An 18,591-nucleotide genomic window follows, 5' to 3' on the forward strand; every position below is an offset into this window, starting at 1 on the left:
GTTACATCATAGACTTCTAGATCAGAATTTCTTGGGTTGGGGCCCTGCAGAGTCCCTGAGGTCCGTGCCACTGCAAAAGGGGTCTCTGGACCATCAGCAGTGGCTGGGGGCTTGTTAGAAAGGTAGAACTTCAAGCTTCACCCCAAGACCTCTTGAATCAGAATCTGAGTTTTAGCAAGATCCTCAGACCATTAATCTGAACCCTAAAGTTTGAGAAGTGCTGCTCTAGGAGATTCTGAATTTCATCCCTGGCCAAGAAACACAGATTTAAGATATTGTTTCCATGTGAACACAAAATATAAATCACTTTGCTTGGGAAAAAAAGCTTCCTGTGTAACAATGCCCCAAACGGAATGATGTTAGTCTAGAAGGATTGAAATTATGATGATAGATGATAGATAGATAGATAGATAGATAGATAGATAGATAGATAGATAGAAACAAATTAATGGCTGAAATCCTGAAAGCAATTTTAAAAAACAAACGAAGACTGAGTCTCAACTTGAGAACAATTTCTAAAAGTTTCTGGAAGTGGAAATACCTTTGGCATGTTGGATAGTGCAATATGCCCGCTCTCTCTTCGTATCTTGATTGAAAAGTTGGCTTTGAATGACGGTTCATCAAAGCAAGGGAAAGCCATGCGTGCCTGGGTTGGCTCAAAATCTGTTACTGCAAGTATTCTGTGAAAAGACCCACCCCCAGCCAAAATGCATAAGTGAAATCAAGAAGAGAAATGAATCTGTACATTTAGCAAACAGCTTATCAAACCTGCGGGTAAAAGACTTGATTTCTCAAACTGCAATCTTTGTGAATCTCAACTGTCTCTTTGAGGAAAATGAAGGTAAAATCTTATTTAGCGGCCATCAATCATAAGCAATACCCTGTTCTGGGAGTGCTAATTACATTATTTCATTCATACTCAGGTCAAACAAGGATATTGAGGCTCAGACAACTTGAATGACCTTAGCAGGATCCGTAGCCAGTAAATGACTGAGATAGTACACATGTTGTCTACATGGCTTCAAAATTCACTAGGAAATTAAACGTTCAGTACTGTCTCTAAACCTGAAAGGGCCTCACGCAGACATTTGAGTAATTGTGTACATGAGTGATATCCTAAGTTGTATTTCCAGGAAGCAGATCCTGACTTATTGAGAACATCCTGCCAGGAGAAACAGGTAAGGGAGTGAGGGAAGCAGGACAGGGAAAAGGGAGAAGCCAGTCAAGGGCGCAGGACAGGCAAAGTCCCAGCGTCAGCCTGATTCCCAGGGAGCTCTGGGGTGCAAACTACGCCTTCACATGTCCCCCACTGGAGGCAAGGAGCTGGACTTTCATATTCTTGTACCATTGTTGGCTAATGGTCTCTCTGTGGCACCTGTGCCCCCAGGTACTTCTAGTTCTCTCTGCTTGCTACTCTTCAGACCATGACAGGTATAATAGATATATACTCTGACAAACTTCTCTACCCCAACACCAGGATATGCCTGAAACTGTACAGTTACAGATTTACTCTTTGGACTTTAAGCTTCAATTAAGAACCGAATTCGGAGAGCAGATTTTGACTGGAAAAGGAAGGGAGAATAGAATAGCTCAAGAAAGAGGGAGAGAGAGGTCAGGAGGGAAAAAAGAGAAGCTGTCAGGATATTTTACTTCAGCTTACTTTATTTCTATGACACAGGCTGGGAAACTGAGGCTAGGGATGTAAATGATTCACTTGTAGCCTCAAGGTTTTATTTGTATTTGGTAGCAGTTTCTGCAAATGTAAAGGAATTCTAAATGGCTGGAATAATTTTCACTCACATGAAATTTTGGTTGTAATAAGTCTACATTGAAAAAACAAAAAAACCTGAATCTTTGTTGCTTACACGATTAATTGGAACTCTACATGCAAAGTGTGACCTTCTGCATCTCAAAAGAACCACTTTCAACTGAATTATTTGTGTAGTTTAGATGTAGAAGTGAGGAAGAAAGAGAGAGAGAGAGATTCACAAGATTCAATTGACATTCTGCAGTACATTATCATACATGTCAGACCTACTAGGTGACTGAGTATGAAGGGAACTGACTAATTAACCATAAGAGGCATCAGGAATAGCCTGCAATTAATCATGGGAGGCATGCTGGAAAGTCCTCCAGCTTTACTCCAAATATCTCCCCCTCTCATCTCCCACAGTTCCCAGAATAGTATCCCTAAGATGTATGTCCTTTGGATGGGGCCTTCGGCATTTGAAAAAATGAAAAGAGCCATCATTGTTTACGTGGTGCCTTAGTGAGAAGAAGTTGATACTTTTCCTATCCAATACTGTGCTGAGCCTGAAAACAAGCACCTGAGGATTGTGGCTGCAATGAGGGGAAGTGTCACCAAGGGAATGTGGAAAGAGAGGAGCCTGGGGAAGAGTTGTCCTAGGTGGATGGCTGCAGACTGTGCAGTGAGCACCCAAGTGGGGAAGGGAAGAGCAGGATGTAGTAGACACAGCTAGTCACTTTCCTGGTTCCCATTCCCCCTCCTTGGTTCCAGTGGAATCCTGATTTTATTCAGAAAGGCAACAAGTCCAGATAAGAGAGTTACTTCTTCAGGCTCCCTTGTGACATGGTGAGGCTATGACTCATTCTGGTCTAGCTGAAGTCTTTGTGTGGGAAACCTTTGTAAAGAGTGTTAGATTCAACTGGAATGTTTCTTTTTGCCCTTATCTCTCCCCTGTGTCCCCCTTCTTCCTGCCTAGAATGTGGACTTGGTGCCTAGAGGTGCAGCAATCATCTTGCAAGTATTAGAAAGAAAGCCATAGGATGGCTGAGCAGAAAGACAGAAGGAGCCTGGGTCCTGGATGACGCTGAACAGCACTATAGCAACTCTGAGCTGCCCTACTTCTGGACTTCTTGTTGCATGAGAAAAATATGCCCCTGTGTGGTTAAGCCATGGAATTTAGATTTCTCCAACTGGCAATTGAACACAATTCACATAACGTGAGAGTGCACTGAGCCAGACTCCTCTTACCTCCCAGATGGATCCCGGCCCTGGGAAACCAAACCGTCCACTCTATGAAGCATCCTTGATTCTTCTCTTTCCCTCACCTCACATGACCAATATGTCAGCAATCTCTGTTGTTTTGCCCTCCAAAATAACTGCCAAGTTCAATTGTTTCACTCCATAAGCACTGCCACTAGCCTGGCCCAAATTAGCATGACTTCTTACCTGAACTACTGCAATGACCTCCCAAATGATTACTCTGCTCCTCTATAACATACCCTCAACATAGACCTGATCTTTACAAAGCATAAATCAGAGCAGAGTCTTCCAATGATTTCCCATTTCATCTGAGTTAAAGTCAAAACTCCTTACAAGACGCCCCAAGGCTCCACATGATCTGATCCCTTTCTCCCTCTTGTTCACTCTCCTCAGCTCACACTGGCCTTCTCTCAACCAATCCCACTTTAGAGCCTTTGCACTTGCCCCGAGATGTTCTCATAACTGTCTCTTTAAAAAAAAAAACTCAGCTCTCAATTTAAATTCACTTCCTCAACAAACACTTCCCTGCCCAGTCAACTGAATTAGTCTCAATCTCCAGCCACATTTTCTACCTTTCTTGCGCCTTGTTTTATTTCATTCATAACACTGGCCACTTACCTTGCCAATTTTATTTATTTTCTTGTCCTGGTTGTCTCTTCCTTCAGATCCCACCATCATACATCCAGTGCCTAGTGCAGTGCCTGGCACATAGTATGTGCTCAATGAATGTGACTTGATCAAATAGACTATGTTTCTCAATTTTCCAAACAAACTCGTTCCTTGTTTCTGACTATTCGATATGAGTCATGGCTGTTACCTAGGCAGTGTATACTCTGTCACTTCCTCTTTCCCGATCCCAATCCCACTTACATTTCCTTCTGGTCCCAGATGAGGACTCACTTCCTTTGAGAAGCATTCCCTATTTCAGCCCTGTCTGCACTGACCATCTCTTTCCCTAGCACATAAGCATATCCATCATATCAGTCATATACTGGCCACTCCTCCTCATTATTCACCCTCTAGCTGTTTATGTCTCTGAGTCCTGTCTTTCCATCTCTACTGTGGTTTCCTTAAGGAATGGCAGAGCTTTTCCTTCTTGTGGGTTCCCCATAGTTTACTGGATTTCTCATAAATGGCTGATGAAGTCTGCTCCTGGCAAAGAGATGTCACTCATAAGGACATTATCACAAAAGAATATAAATTACCTGAGCAAGTTCTTACCTTGTTTCACCACCAAGAGTTCTGTATGTGCTTTTATAAAACCCTTCAAAGCCATCAGCTAACTTGGCTTGGAAGTCAATAGCCACATAGTATTTCAGGTGAGGCGTAAGTTTCTCTGGAACCAGCAGTGCAATTTGTTGATGAGCAGGGTAACTCAAAACTTTCAGCTCTTTTCCAGGTTTCATGTATCTTGAATCTTCCTCTGACTGAAGAGTGGCATTCGTGATTTCAAGATCTTTGCTGTGCAAGATGATAAACTGGGTAGCATTGCTGACCAAGACCTCGATCTTCTCAGATGCAACAAAGTCCAGAGAGGTGAGATTGGGGTGGACAAAGAGGTCATAATGAAGGGGAATGACCACATTGGGGAGCCTTAGCTCCTGCCAAGGAAATCGTTCCCCATTGGTGGCTACTGGGAAAGCCCCAAGATCCTCAGTGAAGTGATAACTAGATGGCACTGAGAACTGAGAACAAATGCATATTTGGGGCAAGATGGCTGCTAAGCAGTAAAATCCTTTGTGAATATTAGACATTGGTTTTCTTTGTGAATTAACCATTGCAGAAGAAAGGAACATGAAATCTATTCTCTAGAAGACAAGTTAATATCCAGGCTAATCTCGTAGTTCTTCATAGCACTGCACTGGCTCCAGTTATGTCACACGGGGTCTGAACAATATTTTCAATGTATGAATTTAATCTAGAAGAAAAAAAAAACACACAGCATGACGAAAAATATTTCAATTTACAAATAAAATCTTAAACAGGTAAAAAGGTATGTGTGAGTAAGGGAAAATCTGCTCTCTGTCAGAATTAGGCAAAGTATCCACAAAATAGAGCAGAAATTAAGCTGTTATCTGGTTATTACAAATAAAAACCCTTTAGGACTCCCCCAAAAAACCCTACCTTAAAATTGAATGTAATGAATTTCTTCTGAATTCTTGTGCAGCGAGCAGAAGGCAGGTGTGTAAATTCATTGCATGTTGAATGTTTTTAACATTTGGTTATATTTTAAATTTTTGTTTATTTATTTATGTTTTAGACAGGGTCTTTCTCTGTTGCCCAGGCGGGAGTAGAGCGTGCAATCATGATCACAGCTCACTGCAGCCTCAACTTCCTGGGCTCAAGTGATCCTCCCACCTCAGCCTCCAGAGTAGCTGGGACTGCAGACACACACCACCACACTCAGCTACCCTTTTTGTAGAGATGGGGGTCTCCCTGTTACCCAGGCTGGTCTCAAACTCCTAAACTCAAGCAATCTTCCCAAAGTGTTGGGATTACAAGCATGAGCCACTGTGACCAGCCTATTTTATTTTTATTCATTTATTTATGTTTTTGAGACGGAATCTCGCTCTGTTGTCCAGGTTGGAATGCAGTGGTGCTATCTCGGCTCACTGCAACCTCTGCCTCTGGCGTTCAAGTGATTCTTCTCCCTCAGTCTCCCGAGTAGCTGGGATTACAGGCATGTGCCACCACACCCAGCTAATTTTTGTATTTTTAGTAGAGACGGGGTTTCACCATGTTGGCCTGGCTGGTCTCGAACTCCTGACCTCAGGTGATCCACTCGCCTCGGCCTCCCAAAGTGCTGAGATCATAGGCGTGGGTCACTGCACCTGGCCATATTTTATTTTTTTTAAAAGACAGTGTGTCACTATGTTGCCCAGGCTGGCCTCAAATTCTTGGGGTCAAGCAATCCTGATGTCTCAGCCTCCCAAGTAGCTGGAACCACAGGCACACATGTAATTTTAAAAGTATGCCTGAAAGTAAACTGTGCAAGATGTCTCTATTTTGTCTTCATAAGTCACAAATAATATTCTATATATATTCTATATTCTTTGGATACCAGATATTATTATTATTACTACGAATGGCATTGAACTTCACCTCTTTCAATAACATTATCTGAATGGCCTCATTTTATGGCTCCTGGTGTAAAGGTTGCTGGTCAAGGTAGGTGTTTATCCTCAATTTATTTTCAGTATGTCAAAAGCCATGGAAATAAATTTTGAGTTTATAATATTCTCACAGAATTTTTTTTAAGGTTTGGTTCTTTTTCCTTTACGCTACTTTTGAAAGCACAATTAAATCAAACTGAATTTACTACCTGTGTAAATAGAACTAATTTTCTTTCTCTTCGAAGGGTAAAGCTACAACACATACAAAATTAGGACAAACAGCATAGTTAATTTGGGGGAATCAATTCTTACTGCCACCCTACCCCCTGCCTCTACTTACTTCCTTACTGCTCCAAATCAAACCATGAAGGTTTTCTCTGCTGCTGCTTCTTTTTATAATCCTTAACAAGTTCTGCAGCATTAATCATCCAAACAATTACTTCAATTTTTCAATTTGCAATATTAATGCAGATAACAGGTACTGTTAAAGGAACAACGATAAAATAAAATAATATTAAATAAAGATACTTCTCCCTCTTTTTAAAAACAAGCATTAAATTAGTGCTACAAATCTCAGTGTTCCAAGAACGTCTGATAAGTACACTCGTAATTGGTCTATTAGCTTGAATTTTGGAGGGTTTTAAAAAAAATGGAGTGGCTTATTAGGTGGGTCTGAGGCTTTGGAATCAGAGTGCCCGGATTCCAATGCTGATTCCACCAACCTCACCTGTGAGATCATGGGCAAAATTTTTGACTTTTTGAGCTTCATTTATCTCACCCATAAAACAGTGTAATAATTATGCCTTCCTCATGCTGGGATGATTAAATGAAATAATTCATGTGAAGAAGCTGGCACAGCACAGCATGGAGCATATAGGAAGCAAGTAATGAGTGTTGGATATGAAATTATTATTGATGTTATAACTTGCATTCAATGGCCAAAATGAAGGAGTAGCTCTGCCCCCACTTGTAGCAGACACTCCTAGAGATGTACTTGATTGATAAGAGCAGAGAGAAAAGCTTTACTCACACGATCTTTAACTTTAGAACTAGTAAGGGTTGTAAAGGCCAGCTAGTACAAGTCCTTAGTGTTCAGATAAAGAAACAGGACAAGGCACAGTGACTCAGGTCTGTTATGCCAGCATTTTGGGAGGCCAAGGTGGGCAGATCACCTGAGGTCAGGAATTTGAGACCAGCCTCACCAACATGGTGAAACCCTGTCTCTACTAAAAATACAAAAATAAGCCGGGTGTGGTGGCCACATGCCCTTAGTCCTAGCTACTCGGGAGGCTGAGGCACGAGAATCGCTTGAACCAGGGAGGTGGAGGTTGCAGTGAGCCGAGATGGTGCTGCTGCACTCCAGCCTGGGCGACAGAGCGAGGCTCTGTCTCAAAATAAATAAATAAATACATAAATTAAATTAAATAAACAGATGAACGAACAGGACCATGACTTCTCAAAATCCACACAGGAAGTCTGAAACAGAGTCAGGACTAAAACATAGCTCTTTGACATCTGGTCTGGTGGGCTTTCTATTATACTGCACTGTACCTTAAATAGCAATGCAGTGAACAAAACATCCTGGCATTGAAGAGGCAAGAATTGTCACAAACGTTTAGAAAAGACAAAAAGATCTCTGAAAGAGAGTGAGTCAGTGCAGCAGAAAAGAGTCTTAGATCAAGTCCCAGCCTCAACTGCATACACTTTCTAATACAGCCGCGCCCAATTCACCCCAGTCTCCCAGAACCTTGCCTTAGATTACAAAACCTTCTCAACACAGCAGTTCTAAACCTTCAGTTCATTATTCTCATTGAAAAATTCTAATTTTAAGACAAACCCAAGAGAGATGTTGATACGTTACCTTAAATCATGCTGCTGCAGATTTAACTGAAGGGGAATTTATTTTTGCTTTCACTTTCTGTTCTAAGATTCAGAACTTTGCATGCTTCCTGAGTACAGCACTAGCTGGTTCATTATCACGCAGGTGTGAATGGAGCTTAGGATAAGAGCTTTATTCCAAAAAGGACAAGAAACTTTTTGTAGAATGCACAAATAAGTGGCTCTGGAGTAGAAGCCAAACCATGGAAAGAAAGGATCGTCAGCGGCTGCCACTTCTGCTGTTATCGCCTCCATTCCCTTGTCCCCAGGGTAAAGCCTTCAGAACATAGTTCACGTTTTTTAGTGCCAAGTTGTTGTCTTAGGAATTGATCTTGAACTTCTCCTTGTGCTGCGTCCTCAGTGCTATGAAATCTGACTTCTGCCCATCCACCCCACAAACGTAACTCCAAACTTACCAAACACCTCCCGGGCAGCTTCTGTGGTCTTTATCAGAGGTGATTATTCTCAGCTTTTCCGTGTCTGTAATCAGCCCGCCTCCTTGGGCACGAGGGGACTGTATCTCACTCTCATCTCTTTGATCTCTCTTTATCTGCCTGTTTGAGTTGGGCTTCTACTTCCTCTTTGCTCTGAATATAGGCCTTCCACAAAGATGAAACCTCTGGCCTTTGCTCTGCCCTCTCTTTATCCCTTCCAGTACCCAGATTTAGCATTTATCCCTATTCATCCCACATTGCTCCCATTGTGATCCCTCCTTCAAGGGTTCTGCTGCTGTAATTCCAACAGCCCGATGGACTGGCATTACATGGATGTCTAACCCTAACCTGAACCAGAACCCTAACAACTCACAGTGTTTTCTTTCCCCAGATTAGCACCCTTTGCTTTAATTTTATATACTTCCAGCCTTCTTCCATTATCTAGGATTGAACCACATAGTTACGTTGATTCTGTCCCTCTCCAATTTGTTACCAAAGCCTGTTGATTCTTCCTTTTCCTTTTTTTTTTTTTCCTGAGATATGGTCTCACTCTGTCACCCAGGCTGGAGTGCAGTGGTGCCATCCCAGCTCACTGCAGCCTCGACTTCCTGAGCTCAAATGATCCTCCCACCTCAGCCTCCCAAGTAGCTGGGGCTACAGGCATTCACCACTACACCCAGCTAATTTATTATTTTTTTCTTATAGATGATGTCTTCCTATGTTGCTCAGGCTGGTCTCAAACTCCTAGGCTCAAGTGATCCTTCTGCCTCAGCCTCCCAAAGGATTGGGATTACAGGCATGAGCCACTGTAACTGGCCTTTTTGAATCATTTTCAATCTCTTTCTATCCAATTAAGAAAAAATCCCACTGCTTATTAAAGTAGTCTAGGTCCTCATCCTTCCTCACAATGGCCTTCAACCATGTCTTCCCAGCTTTTCAAGCTCAGCTGCTTGCAGTTTACTTGTACAATGCCACCAGATTAATCCTTTCAACTACTGCTTGACCATGCCTCCCCCACTGATCAAGATGTTTCCTTGATTTCCCCATTTACAGAGGGGCAAGTCCTAGTGTGGGAACCATAGTGGCCCACTGGCAGCCTATATGCCAGCCTATAGTTGTTTTGTTTGAATCGCAGTTTATTAAAAGGCAACACATCTATACAAGTTCTATTGTCGAGTGAAATATAACAAGCTTAGCTCTTACCATGTTGCAGACACCCTTCACAGACTTGTATCATGTGCCTTGTCCTGCTGTGGTTTGTGTTTGCAACCTATGTTTGGCCCAACAGCACATGTTGCCATGATTAGATCCTAGTGAAGTCTCAAGCTTTAATTTTTCCCCCTTTCTACATTTTATTATTTCAACCTGAATGAACAAGTCAATAAAGTAGAAGGGGCAGAAAACAAGGCAGTAGCCTACACCTAAGGCCCAAGGCTTAAGACTGAATGGGGTCCCTCAGAGCTGCATTTCATGTAGTGAGAGGGGTACCACAGGAAGGGGGATAGCTGGAAACCAGTGAGTGGGAAAAAGAAGGGGACAAAGAGGACAAAGAAGAGGAAGCCCCAAGGGCTTATCTACGGACTCTAACTCTGCAGGGTGTGGGGGCAGGTAGAAGAGGTATAGGAGGCTGGGAGTATTTCTGTGATATTCCTTGTCACAAGATCCAGCCTAGCTGTGGGTATGTGGGCGAGTGCATGTGTGTTTTCAGAGCTCTGTCCTGCCCACTGGAACAGAAGTGGTGATGGAGAATGAAGAAACAGGCTTTGGGATTGAGCTGCAGAACCCTAGAAGTGAAAACTGAGCCGAATTCAAGTACTCTGTAGCTTATTTAAAAGAGTTTCTCAGCAAAATGGGCTCCTAACTTTCCTTTTCTTTCTTCTTTCTTTCTCTCTCTCTCCTTTCTTCCTCTCTTTCCTTCTCTCTCTTTCTCTCTCTTTCTTTCTCTCTTCTCTCTTTCTCTTTCTCTCTCTTTCTTTCTTTCCTTCCTTCTTTTTTTTCTTTTCTTTTCTCATTTCTTTTCTTTGGGATAAGCTTTGGGAGGTTTATTGCTTAGGGAATTCATGTCTCAGTTTTCCATTTCATCCTGGTCTCTGAATGGTCTCTTACTCAGAGACACCCTCCTTGTTGGCTCTAAGGCAGTACCACCCCTCCCTAAATCCACCACCACCAAGGCCTATCCCCTCAGCTTGCTTTATGTTTCTTCTTAGCATTGGTCGGTTCCTGATACTTCATTATACAGTTGTTTGTTTGTTTTCTTGTCACCTCACTAGAACATAAGCTTTCTGCAGGTAGCAACTCTGCCCTCTAACTGCTGAGTGCCCAGTCTAGAGCAGAGCCTGCCATATAAGAGACCCTCAACAAATGTTAGCTGAGTGGGTGAATGCATTTTCAGTGTTTTAGTTTTAGTTTTGTTTTTTGTTTTTCCTAGATTGCCCAACACTTGCTTCATGCTTCAAGCACATCAGGGTACTTTCCACTTCTGGATGAGCCCTGTGTTTCCTCAGCTGTTCTGCACCTGCCTCTCCATTGACCTAGAGTGTCTATGGAACACTCAGAGTGTCCCCTGTGTAAACCACCTATCACAAGGTAAATGCCAGCCCCAAGAAGCCACTTTGGAAGTAACACATGCTTCCTTTCCAGTCCCTAACTACAGGCATTTGTTTAGTAGGTCTACTGGCCCTCATCTGACGCTAACATGTTTGTGTTTCATTTTCTTCCTCAGATTATCAACTTCAGGCGATGGGCCACACACCAGGATTCTACCTCTTTCTAGCACCTATCAGTGTCGCGCACATCATAGGCCCTCAACAAACAGGTCAGAATGAACGAGTTAAAAGTGAATTTTCCAAAGAGATGAGACTTCATTGTCAAAATATTTTAAAGATTTCACGAATTTTCATGATTTTTTTTTTTTTTTTTTTGACAAAGTCTCACTCTGTCGCCCAGGCTGGAGTGCGGTGGCACGATCTCTGCTCGCTGCAACCTCCGCCTCCTCAAGTGATTCTTGTGCCTCAGCCTCCCGAGTAGCTAGGATTACAGGCACCCACCACTATGCCTGGCTAATTTTTGTATTTTTAGTAGAGACGCGATTTCACCAAGTTGGTCAGCCTGTCTCAAACTCCTAACCTCAGGTGATCCACCCACCTCGGCCTCCCAAAGTGCTGGGATTACAGGCATGAGCCACCGTGCCTGGCTGAGAATTTCTATTAAATATATTACATATGTTTCTGTCCTCTTAGGGTGTTCTCAACAGATTTAAATCTTAATGACTTCATTTTTTAAAAAATTATAAACTGAACCTAGGATCAAGAGAATTGAATCATCTTCTTAAAATAATTCACTTCCTCATCTCCAAATTAGACACAATGATACTTTGCTACAGAGGATTATTGTCAATCCAAGAATCAATTAGGGAAAATATATGAAAGACAATTCATAAATGTTTTGTAAACTTTAAAGTTCTTTACTTGCATCAGTTACTTTTATTCTTATTTTCTGTTTTTTGGGACAGAGTCTTGCTCTCTTGCCCAGGCTGTAATGCAGTGGCACAATTACAGCTTATTGGAGCCTCAACCTCCTGGGCTCAAGCGATTCTCTTGTTTCAGCCATCCAAGTAGCTGGGGCTATAGGTGTGCAACACCACACCTGGCTAATTTTTTTATTTTTTGTAGATACGGGTTTTTGCCATGTTTCCCAGGCTGGTTTCAACTCCTGAGCTCAAGTGATCCACCTGCCTTGGCCTTTCTTCCTTTTTTTTTTTTTTTTTTTTGAGACAGGGTCTCATTTGGTCACCCAGGCTGGAGTACAGTGATGTGATCTTGGCTCACTGCAACCTCTGCCTCCTGGGTTCAAGCGATTCTCCTGGCTCAGCCTCCCTAGTAGCTGGGACTACAGGCGCCCACCACCGTGCCTGGCTAATTTTTGTATTTTTAGTAGAGACAGGGTTTCACCATGTTGGTCAGGCTGGTCTCAAACTCCTGACCTCAGGTGATCTGCCTGGCTTACAGGCATGAGCCACCATGCCTGGCCCTGCCTTGGCCTTTCAAAGTGCTGGAATTACAGGTGAGAGCCACTATGCCCAGCCTACTTTCATTATAATAACATTTTATTTTATATTGTAATAAAGTGCTGTTCTTGTGGCAAACGAGGTGTAGTAAATGACCCCATGTTGCTATATGTTTTCAAATTCTTGTGAGTACTGTACAAAGTTTATTCCACCCCTCCATTATTATCCAATTTTTATTTACCTTCTATAGTCACCTTCAGTTATCCCTAACCACCATCCTAAACCTCTCAGAATTGTTTCTTTCGGTATACTGCAAACTGAAAAATCAACAAATGAAGCTAGTTGAACATTATTTCAGGCACTCAGATGCCTTAAAAATTACTTCCTGGCCTGGCGCAGTGGCTCACACCTGTAATCCCAGCACTTTGGGAGGCCGAGGCAGGCGGATTGCAAGGTCAGGAGATCGAGACCATCCTAGCTAACACGGTAAAACCCCATCTCTACTAAAAATACAAAAAAGTAGCTGGGTGTGATGGCATGTGCCTGTAGTCTTAGCTACGCAGGAGGCTGAGGCAGGAGAATCGCTTGAACACGGGAGGCAGAGGTTGCAGTGAGCAGAGATCATGCCACTGCACTCCAGCCTGGGCAACAGAGCGAGACTCTGTCTAAAACAAACAAACAAAAAATTACTTCCTAGGCCGGGCGCGGTGGCTCACGCTTGTAATCTCAGCACTTTGGGAGGCCGAGGCGGGTGGATCACGAGGTCAGGAGATCGAGACCACGGTGAAACCCCGTCTCTACTAAAAATACAAAAAATTAGCCGGGCGTGGTGGCGGGCACCTGTAGTCCCAGCTACTGGGAGAGACTGAGGCAGGAGAATGGCGGGAACCCGGGAGGCGGAGCTTGCAGTGAGCCGAGATGGCGCCACTGCACTCCAGCCTGGGCGACAGAGCGAGACTCCGTCTCAAAAAAAAAAAAAAAAAAAAAAAAAATTTACTTCCTAATACTGCCTGTGTTGCCAGTGGGGAGATGCAGAATGAATAAAATGACAAATGGCTTCCTGACAAACAAAACTTTATTGAATCTCCGTCTCCCTTTTTGCTAATGTGGCTGTTGAACTTCTTCCTCTTAATATAGTCACAGCTTGGCCTTGGTCAGTGCTAGATGCTTGTCACTCTCAAGCCAACTTATAGTTTAAAAAGTAGCTTCCTTTTCTCTGACTTCCATTTTATTTTTCAAAAGGATCTCTATAAATCTATTAAAAATACTTCTAAGAATTATTGTTATGCCTATGTTCATTTTCAGACAAAATAGAGACAGAGTCTATACTATGGGCTTCAAATTTTTAATTTAAAGAAAATCAGTGAAAGTTTATGTTAGTGTAAAGACTCAGGGCCTTATGCAAAATATGAGAAATGGGGGTAGGGAGGGGAAATTCACCTAGTAAATGCAATCTATAGCTTCTTTTAAACTCATTCAGTTGCAACAGAAAATTAAAACATGTATTCTCAGAATTTTAAATCAGTAACTGACAGGAAGATGGTTTTTCAAAAATGGTTACCTTTTGCAATGCCTTCCACGAAGCACTTACTGAAAACAAAAACAGAAAAATGCCACCATAAAAATCTGATGTTGTTAAAGTAGAACAGAATAGTAGACAAACTTGACACTGAACAACTGCTATTTTACCACATTAAAAATTTTTATTTAGTAGCCAAATGAAATATACTGGTGCCTCTGTTATTTTCTTTCCAATTAAAGATTATTTAAATGACTGATGACACATTCTCAAACAGGAAAAATGATGGCAAAATAAACCAGGGTGATTCTGAGCTTGTTAAATATTTTGAAAGTAAATTTGCATGCCTTCAACCAACCGATTAAAACCAACTGATTAAACCAAATCAGTAATGTTTTGGCTTCTCCCCTACTTAAATATTTAACTAAAGGATCTATAAAAACTTTTGCCTCTGGCCAAGATAGAGTAGGGACGCTGATTTATTCTCCTGCTTAAAACAACCAAAAAAAAAAGATGGACAAAAGACAGTTTACAAGACAATGAATATCAAGCAACCCAAGACAGGGATCCCTGGAGAGAAGGAAACAAATAGGCATGCTCTGTGACTTTCCCAGCTTTCTGCCTTGAGACAGGTTCCAGGCTGCTTTGCAGGGAGACAGAACTAAGGCAGAGCCCAGCAGATTCTCTGAGTTGAGGAGATGGAGATGAGAGTCTGGGAGAGCAAGGAAACCAGAGTTCATAGGATGAATACCAAAGAGGAGACAGCTGCAGAAAGAGGCGAACGGTGTGTGGGAGGGCAGGCTTTGGAAACCTGCCGAGGATTTTCCTGGAGTATTCTGCTGATCAGTGATCAATATGCGCATGAGCAGAAAATAAACGTTGCCAGAAACTGAACCACTGAAAAGGATTAGTGGGAACAAAGCCTGGTGCTTGCACAGAGACAGAAATAGTGCTTGTACCTACCTATCAAACTGGAAAACCTCAAGATGAATGGGCCAATGGGTAGAGTATGCTAAAGTGTCTTACCTCAGTAGTGGGGAGCAGATAAGTCTCTGCTCTGGTCCTGCGTAACAAATCTTAAGAGCAGGATCCAAAAGGATGAAACTTCTCAAGTAACTTATCTGTGTTCCAGCACAAAGCTCAACAGCATTTATAGTAATAAAAGAAAAATCCACCACCCACCTAGGCAAAAAGATTGGTGGTGATTTTTGAACCAACTGGGTTTATGAACTCACTACAGCAAGGGAAAATACCCTGGGGAGCCCTGGGGCATCTCAGAAAGAGAGTGTCAGAAAGAGGTCATTATGGGATGTTATAGGTGATTTACATGAGAGCTTCATGGGGCAGGGCTTTGTTTTGGTTTAAATGTTCTAAGAAAGTGGGGGTGATTGTATGATTTCATATCTTATTAAGAGATTAGAATAAGGCTAAGGCTGAAATTGGTGAAGAAACAGCAGTCATTCATATTAGCCAGGACCTGAAGATGTTTGGTCATTTTTGTGGTTTGGACAAGGTTCATGTCTGCCTGTGTTCAGACATGATTATGGAGTTGGCTTGTGTTTGTCTTGATCCATCAGAGTCACAAGAGTGGTTGTGTCTGATGTTCATATTCCATGAAATTGTTTGTGCTCAACAGGGGAACACTGAGGTCTGGCTGTGAGTGCCCGGTCAGCTCCTGGCTGTCAGGGACTGCCTTTCTCATTACTGTCAGCAGCTCTCAGATTTTGCACCCCCTGGTCCTACTATCAAAAGCTTAGTCTGCCTCTCAGTTTCCTCTTCCAAATCTGCAAATGCCCCTGGGGCATTTCTGGAATCCCTGGTTCACCTCTTTGGGTTTCCAACTTTTCTAGACTCTTAGCTTAGTAATTCTTCACTATCTTTTTAGACTTTTATGCTTTAAAGATCTTTTTCTATTTTGTCAGTGTTTACAATTGTCTTCAGTGGGAGGGTTGGTCCAATTACATACTGTGCCATTAAAGCAAGAGGCAGCACCCTCCCCCATCCCTGTCCCATTTGCAGATTTCCCTAAGCCTCCAAAAAGGGTTTTCTGGGCCTTTTGCCTGGGCACCCATCCTCTTATCTGAACCATTTCAATGTGACTAGATGTCTGATCACCTTACAATAGCTCCACAGTCTTCATACTCAGATTATTGAAGAGTTTTCACTAGACTTATGTTTACCCTTCCCTAATTCAACACTCGTCTCCTTCAGCTGTCTTCCTAACTCTCGAGAGCCATTTGACGATGTTTTTGACATTTGAATACAGCAAAAATCCCCAAGCCCTTTGTTCCAGACAGATTGCTCCTTCTACCATCCTTTTCTATAAAAATCCTGAATCTACCTGTTATTTTCTAATAACTCTGTAAACTAAATAAATGTGAGTGGGCTCATGGTTGTACTTTGGAAATATGTTGAGTAAGCTAATTCTCAACTTTCATCCAGGAGTAAATAGAGTCTTCTTCTTTTCATGGGTGTCCTTTGTTTATACCTCTCTAAAGCCAACACTTGGTATTAAACTAGTCAGTGGAGGGTAGAGGGTGATGGGTGCATACTTTTAAATAAGCAGTTATCAACTAGAGAAGTTATGGATTACAGCCTTCAGGCCATGATGTACACTTTACCACCTAGCTTTCTGAATTTTATTAACTGATAAGACTGGTCACTCCATCTTCAGAGCAAAGCAACTCTGTGTAACCCTAGCTATGCATTTTAAATTACAATCAGTGTCATCTAGTAGCCAACCAACAAGTTCTCTTGAGCGAAGAAAGCAAAAGCAGCAGGAGCTTCATCTAGTGGTAACAAGTGTAACTGCAGAGAATCCTGTGTTGTAGAGCTAACACTTTGTGAAAACACACATCTTGAGGCAAATCACACAATCCAAAAAGCAATAACGTTCTGCGAGTACACAACCCAGACTTAAGATAATCAGATTTATCGGTAGGCTTGGATTTCGATATATGAAGTTGAGGACTGGGGGTGAGAATTTTTATGATACCATTACTAAATCTAATTTGAATGCTTGAATAACTATGCATTAGTATAGCCTAGGGCAGTGATTTTCAGAGTATGCCTTGCCCCCCAACAGCATCAGCAGCACCCTGAACATTTGTTAGAAATGCAGATTCTCAGTCTTTCCCAAATGGAATTAATTGGAAACTCGGGGTGGCGTCTAGAAATCTGTATTTTAACAAGCTCTCCAAATGGTTCTGATACACACTAAAATTTGACAACCACTAGCCTAGGGTTAGGAGTTCAGGATCTTAAATAAAACATTCCCTCTTTATATCCCAGCTCAATTCCTGAATGGCTGGGTGGCCTTGGGCAAGACACTTTTTCTCTTAAGTTTTAAGTTCCTCATTTATCAAATGTTGGGAAAATAGCACAAACTTCATAGGGCTGTTGTGAGAATGAAAAGCGATATATCCGTGTTGCCTTAGTCAAAGTTCCCCACAAAAGACAGCATAAGGCAAAGTTTAGGTATTAATGCTCTACTGAAGGGGTGGTAGGTTGTATTTCTAAGGATGGCCACACTGATAGCCAGTCCCACTTGCTCTTGTTAGTGAGGTCTCTGTTTCCTCTCCTTGAATCTGGGTAGATTTTTGTAACTGCCTTCAATAATATGCAGCAGGTCATAGAAGGGAGGTGGCTTCTGTGCACGTGGAGTGCTGGGCTGACTTTTAAGAGAGAACTGATTGTATACATCTTTCCAATGTTGAGTCAGTGACTTCAAGTTGGTAGCCTGAGAATAAAGTCTTTTTTTTTTTTTTTTTTTTTTTTTTTTTTTTTTTGTTGGTGTTTTTTTTTTTTTTTTTTTTTTTTTTTTTTTTTGGAGATGGAGTCTTGCTCTGTCACCCAGGTTGGAGTGCAGTGGTGCGATCTCGGCTCACAGCAACCTCCGCCTCCTGGGCTCAAGCGATTCTCCCTGCCTCAGCCTCCCAAGTAGCTGGGATTACAGGCACTCGCCACCAAACCTGGCTCATTTTTGTATTTGTAGTAGAGACAAGGTTTCACCACGTTAGCCAGGCTAGTCTTGAACTCCTGACCTCAGGTAATCCGCCGGCCTCGGCCTCCCAAAGTGATGGGATTACAGGCATGAACCACTGCGCCCAGCCCACATAGAGTATTAAAGCAGGTAAATAAACAAATTATACAAAGCAGGACCTTTTTCCTACCATGAGAGCTGGTTGTTAAATATTTCTTGGAACTACTACTTCTCCTTGGTTCTGTCTCTCTCTGCTGGTCCTTGGACCCTGCCATGAGGCTATGAGGAAGCCCAGGCCCAAAAGGAGAGATCACTTGTTGGCATTCTGGCAGATACTTCCAGCTAGATACTTTCAGGTGACAGCCAGCATCCAATACCAGGCAAGTGAATGAATGAGTTTCAAATCATCCCAACGCCACCCTTCAAGAATTCCACCTAAGACTCCAAGATTTTGAAGCAGAGAAGAGTCATCCTAGCTATGCCCTGTCTGAATTCTTGACCTATAAAAACTGTGACAAATACAGCAAAAGAAACTATCATCAGAGTGAACAGGCAACCTACAGAATGGGAGAAAATTTTTGCAACCTACTCATCTGACAAAGGGCTAATATCCAGAATCTACAATGAACTCAAACAAATTTACAAGAAAAAA

General features: G+C 42.3%; 1 protein-coding gene across 6 annotated transcripts in view; it reads right to left on the reverse strand.

Annotated features, from left to right (window-relative positions):
• The window catches only part of ERAP2 (endoplasmic reticulum aminopeptidase 2), a 126,476-nt gene that overhangs the window by 38,980 nt on the left and 68,905 nt on the right, over window positions 1-18,591 (reverse strand). The window contains exons 1-4 of one of the 6 annotated variants that reach the window (XM_032156769.2): window positions 14,984-15,114; window positions 14,000-14,028; window positions 4,229-4,925; window positions 542-680 (exon numbers count right to left, since the gene is read on the reverse strand). In XM_032156769.2, the coding sequence (XP_032012660.1) occupies window positions 542-680; window positions 4,229-4,803 (714 nt within the window). In that variant the 5' untranslated portion in view covers window positions 4,804-4,925; window positions 14,000-14,028; window positions 14,984-15,114. Of the gene's footprint in view, window positions 1-541; window positions 681-4,228; window positions 4,926-6,460; window positions 6,593-7,981; window positions 8,107-8,414; window positions 8,580-13,999; window positions 14,029-14,983; window positions 15,115-18,591 lie in introns of those variants that run through there. The other 5 variants (XM_058440684.1, XM_032156770.2, XM_032156765.2 and 2 more) reach the window with 5 other exon arrangements.

This window comes from Hylobates moloch, unplaced genomic scaffold (genome assembly GCF_009828535.3).
Source record: "Hylobates moloch isolate HMO894 unplaced genomic scaffold, HMol_V3 SCAFFOLD_6, whole genome shotgun sequence".
Taxonomy (NCBI): domain Eukaryota; kingdom Metazoa; phylum Chordata; class Mammalia; order Primates; family Hylobatidae; genus Hylobates; species Hylobates moloch.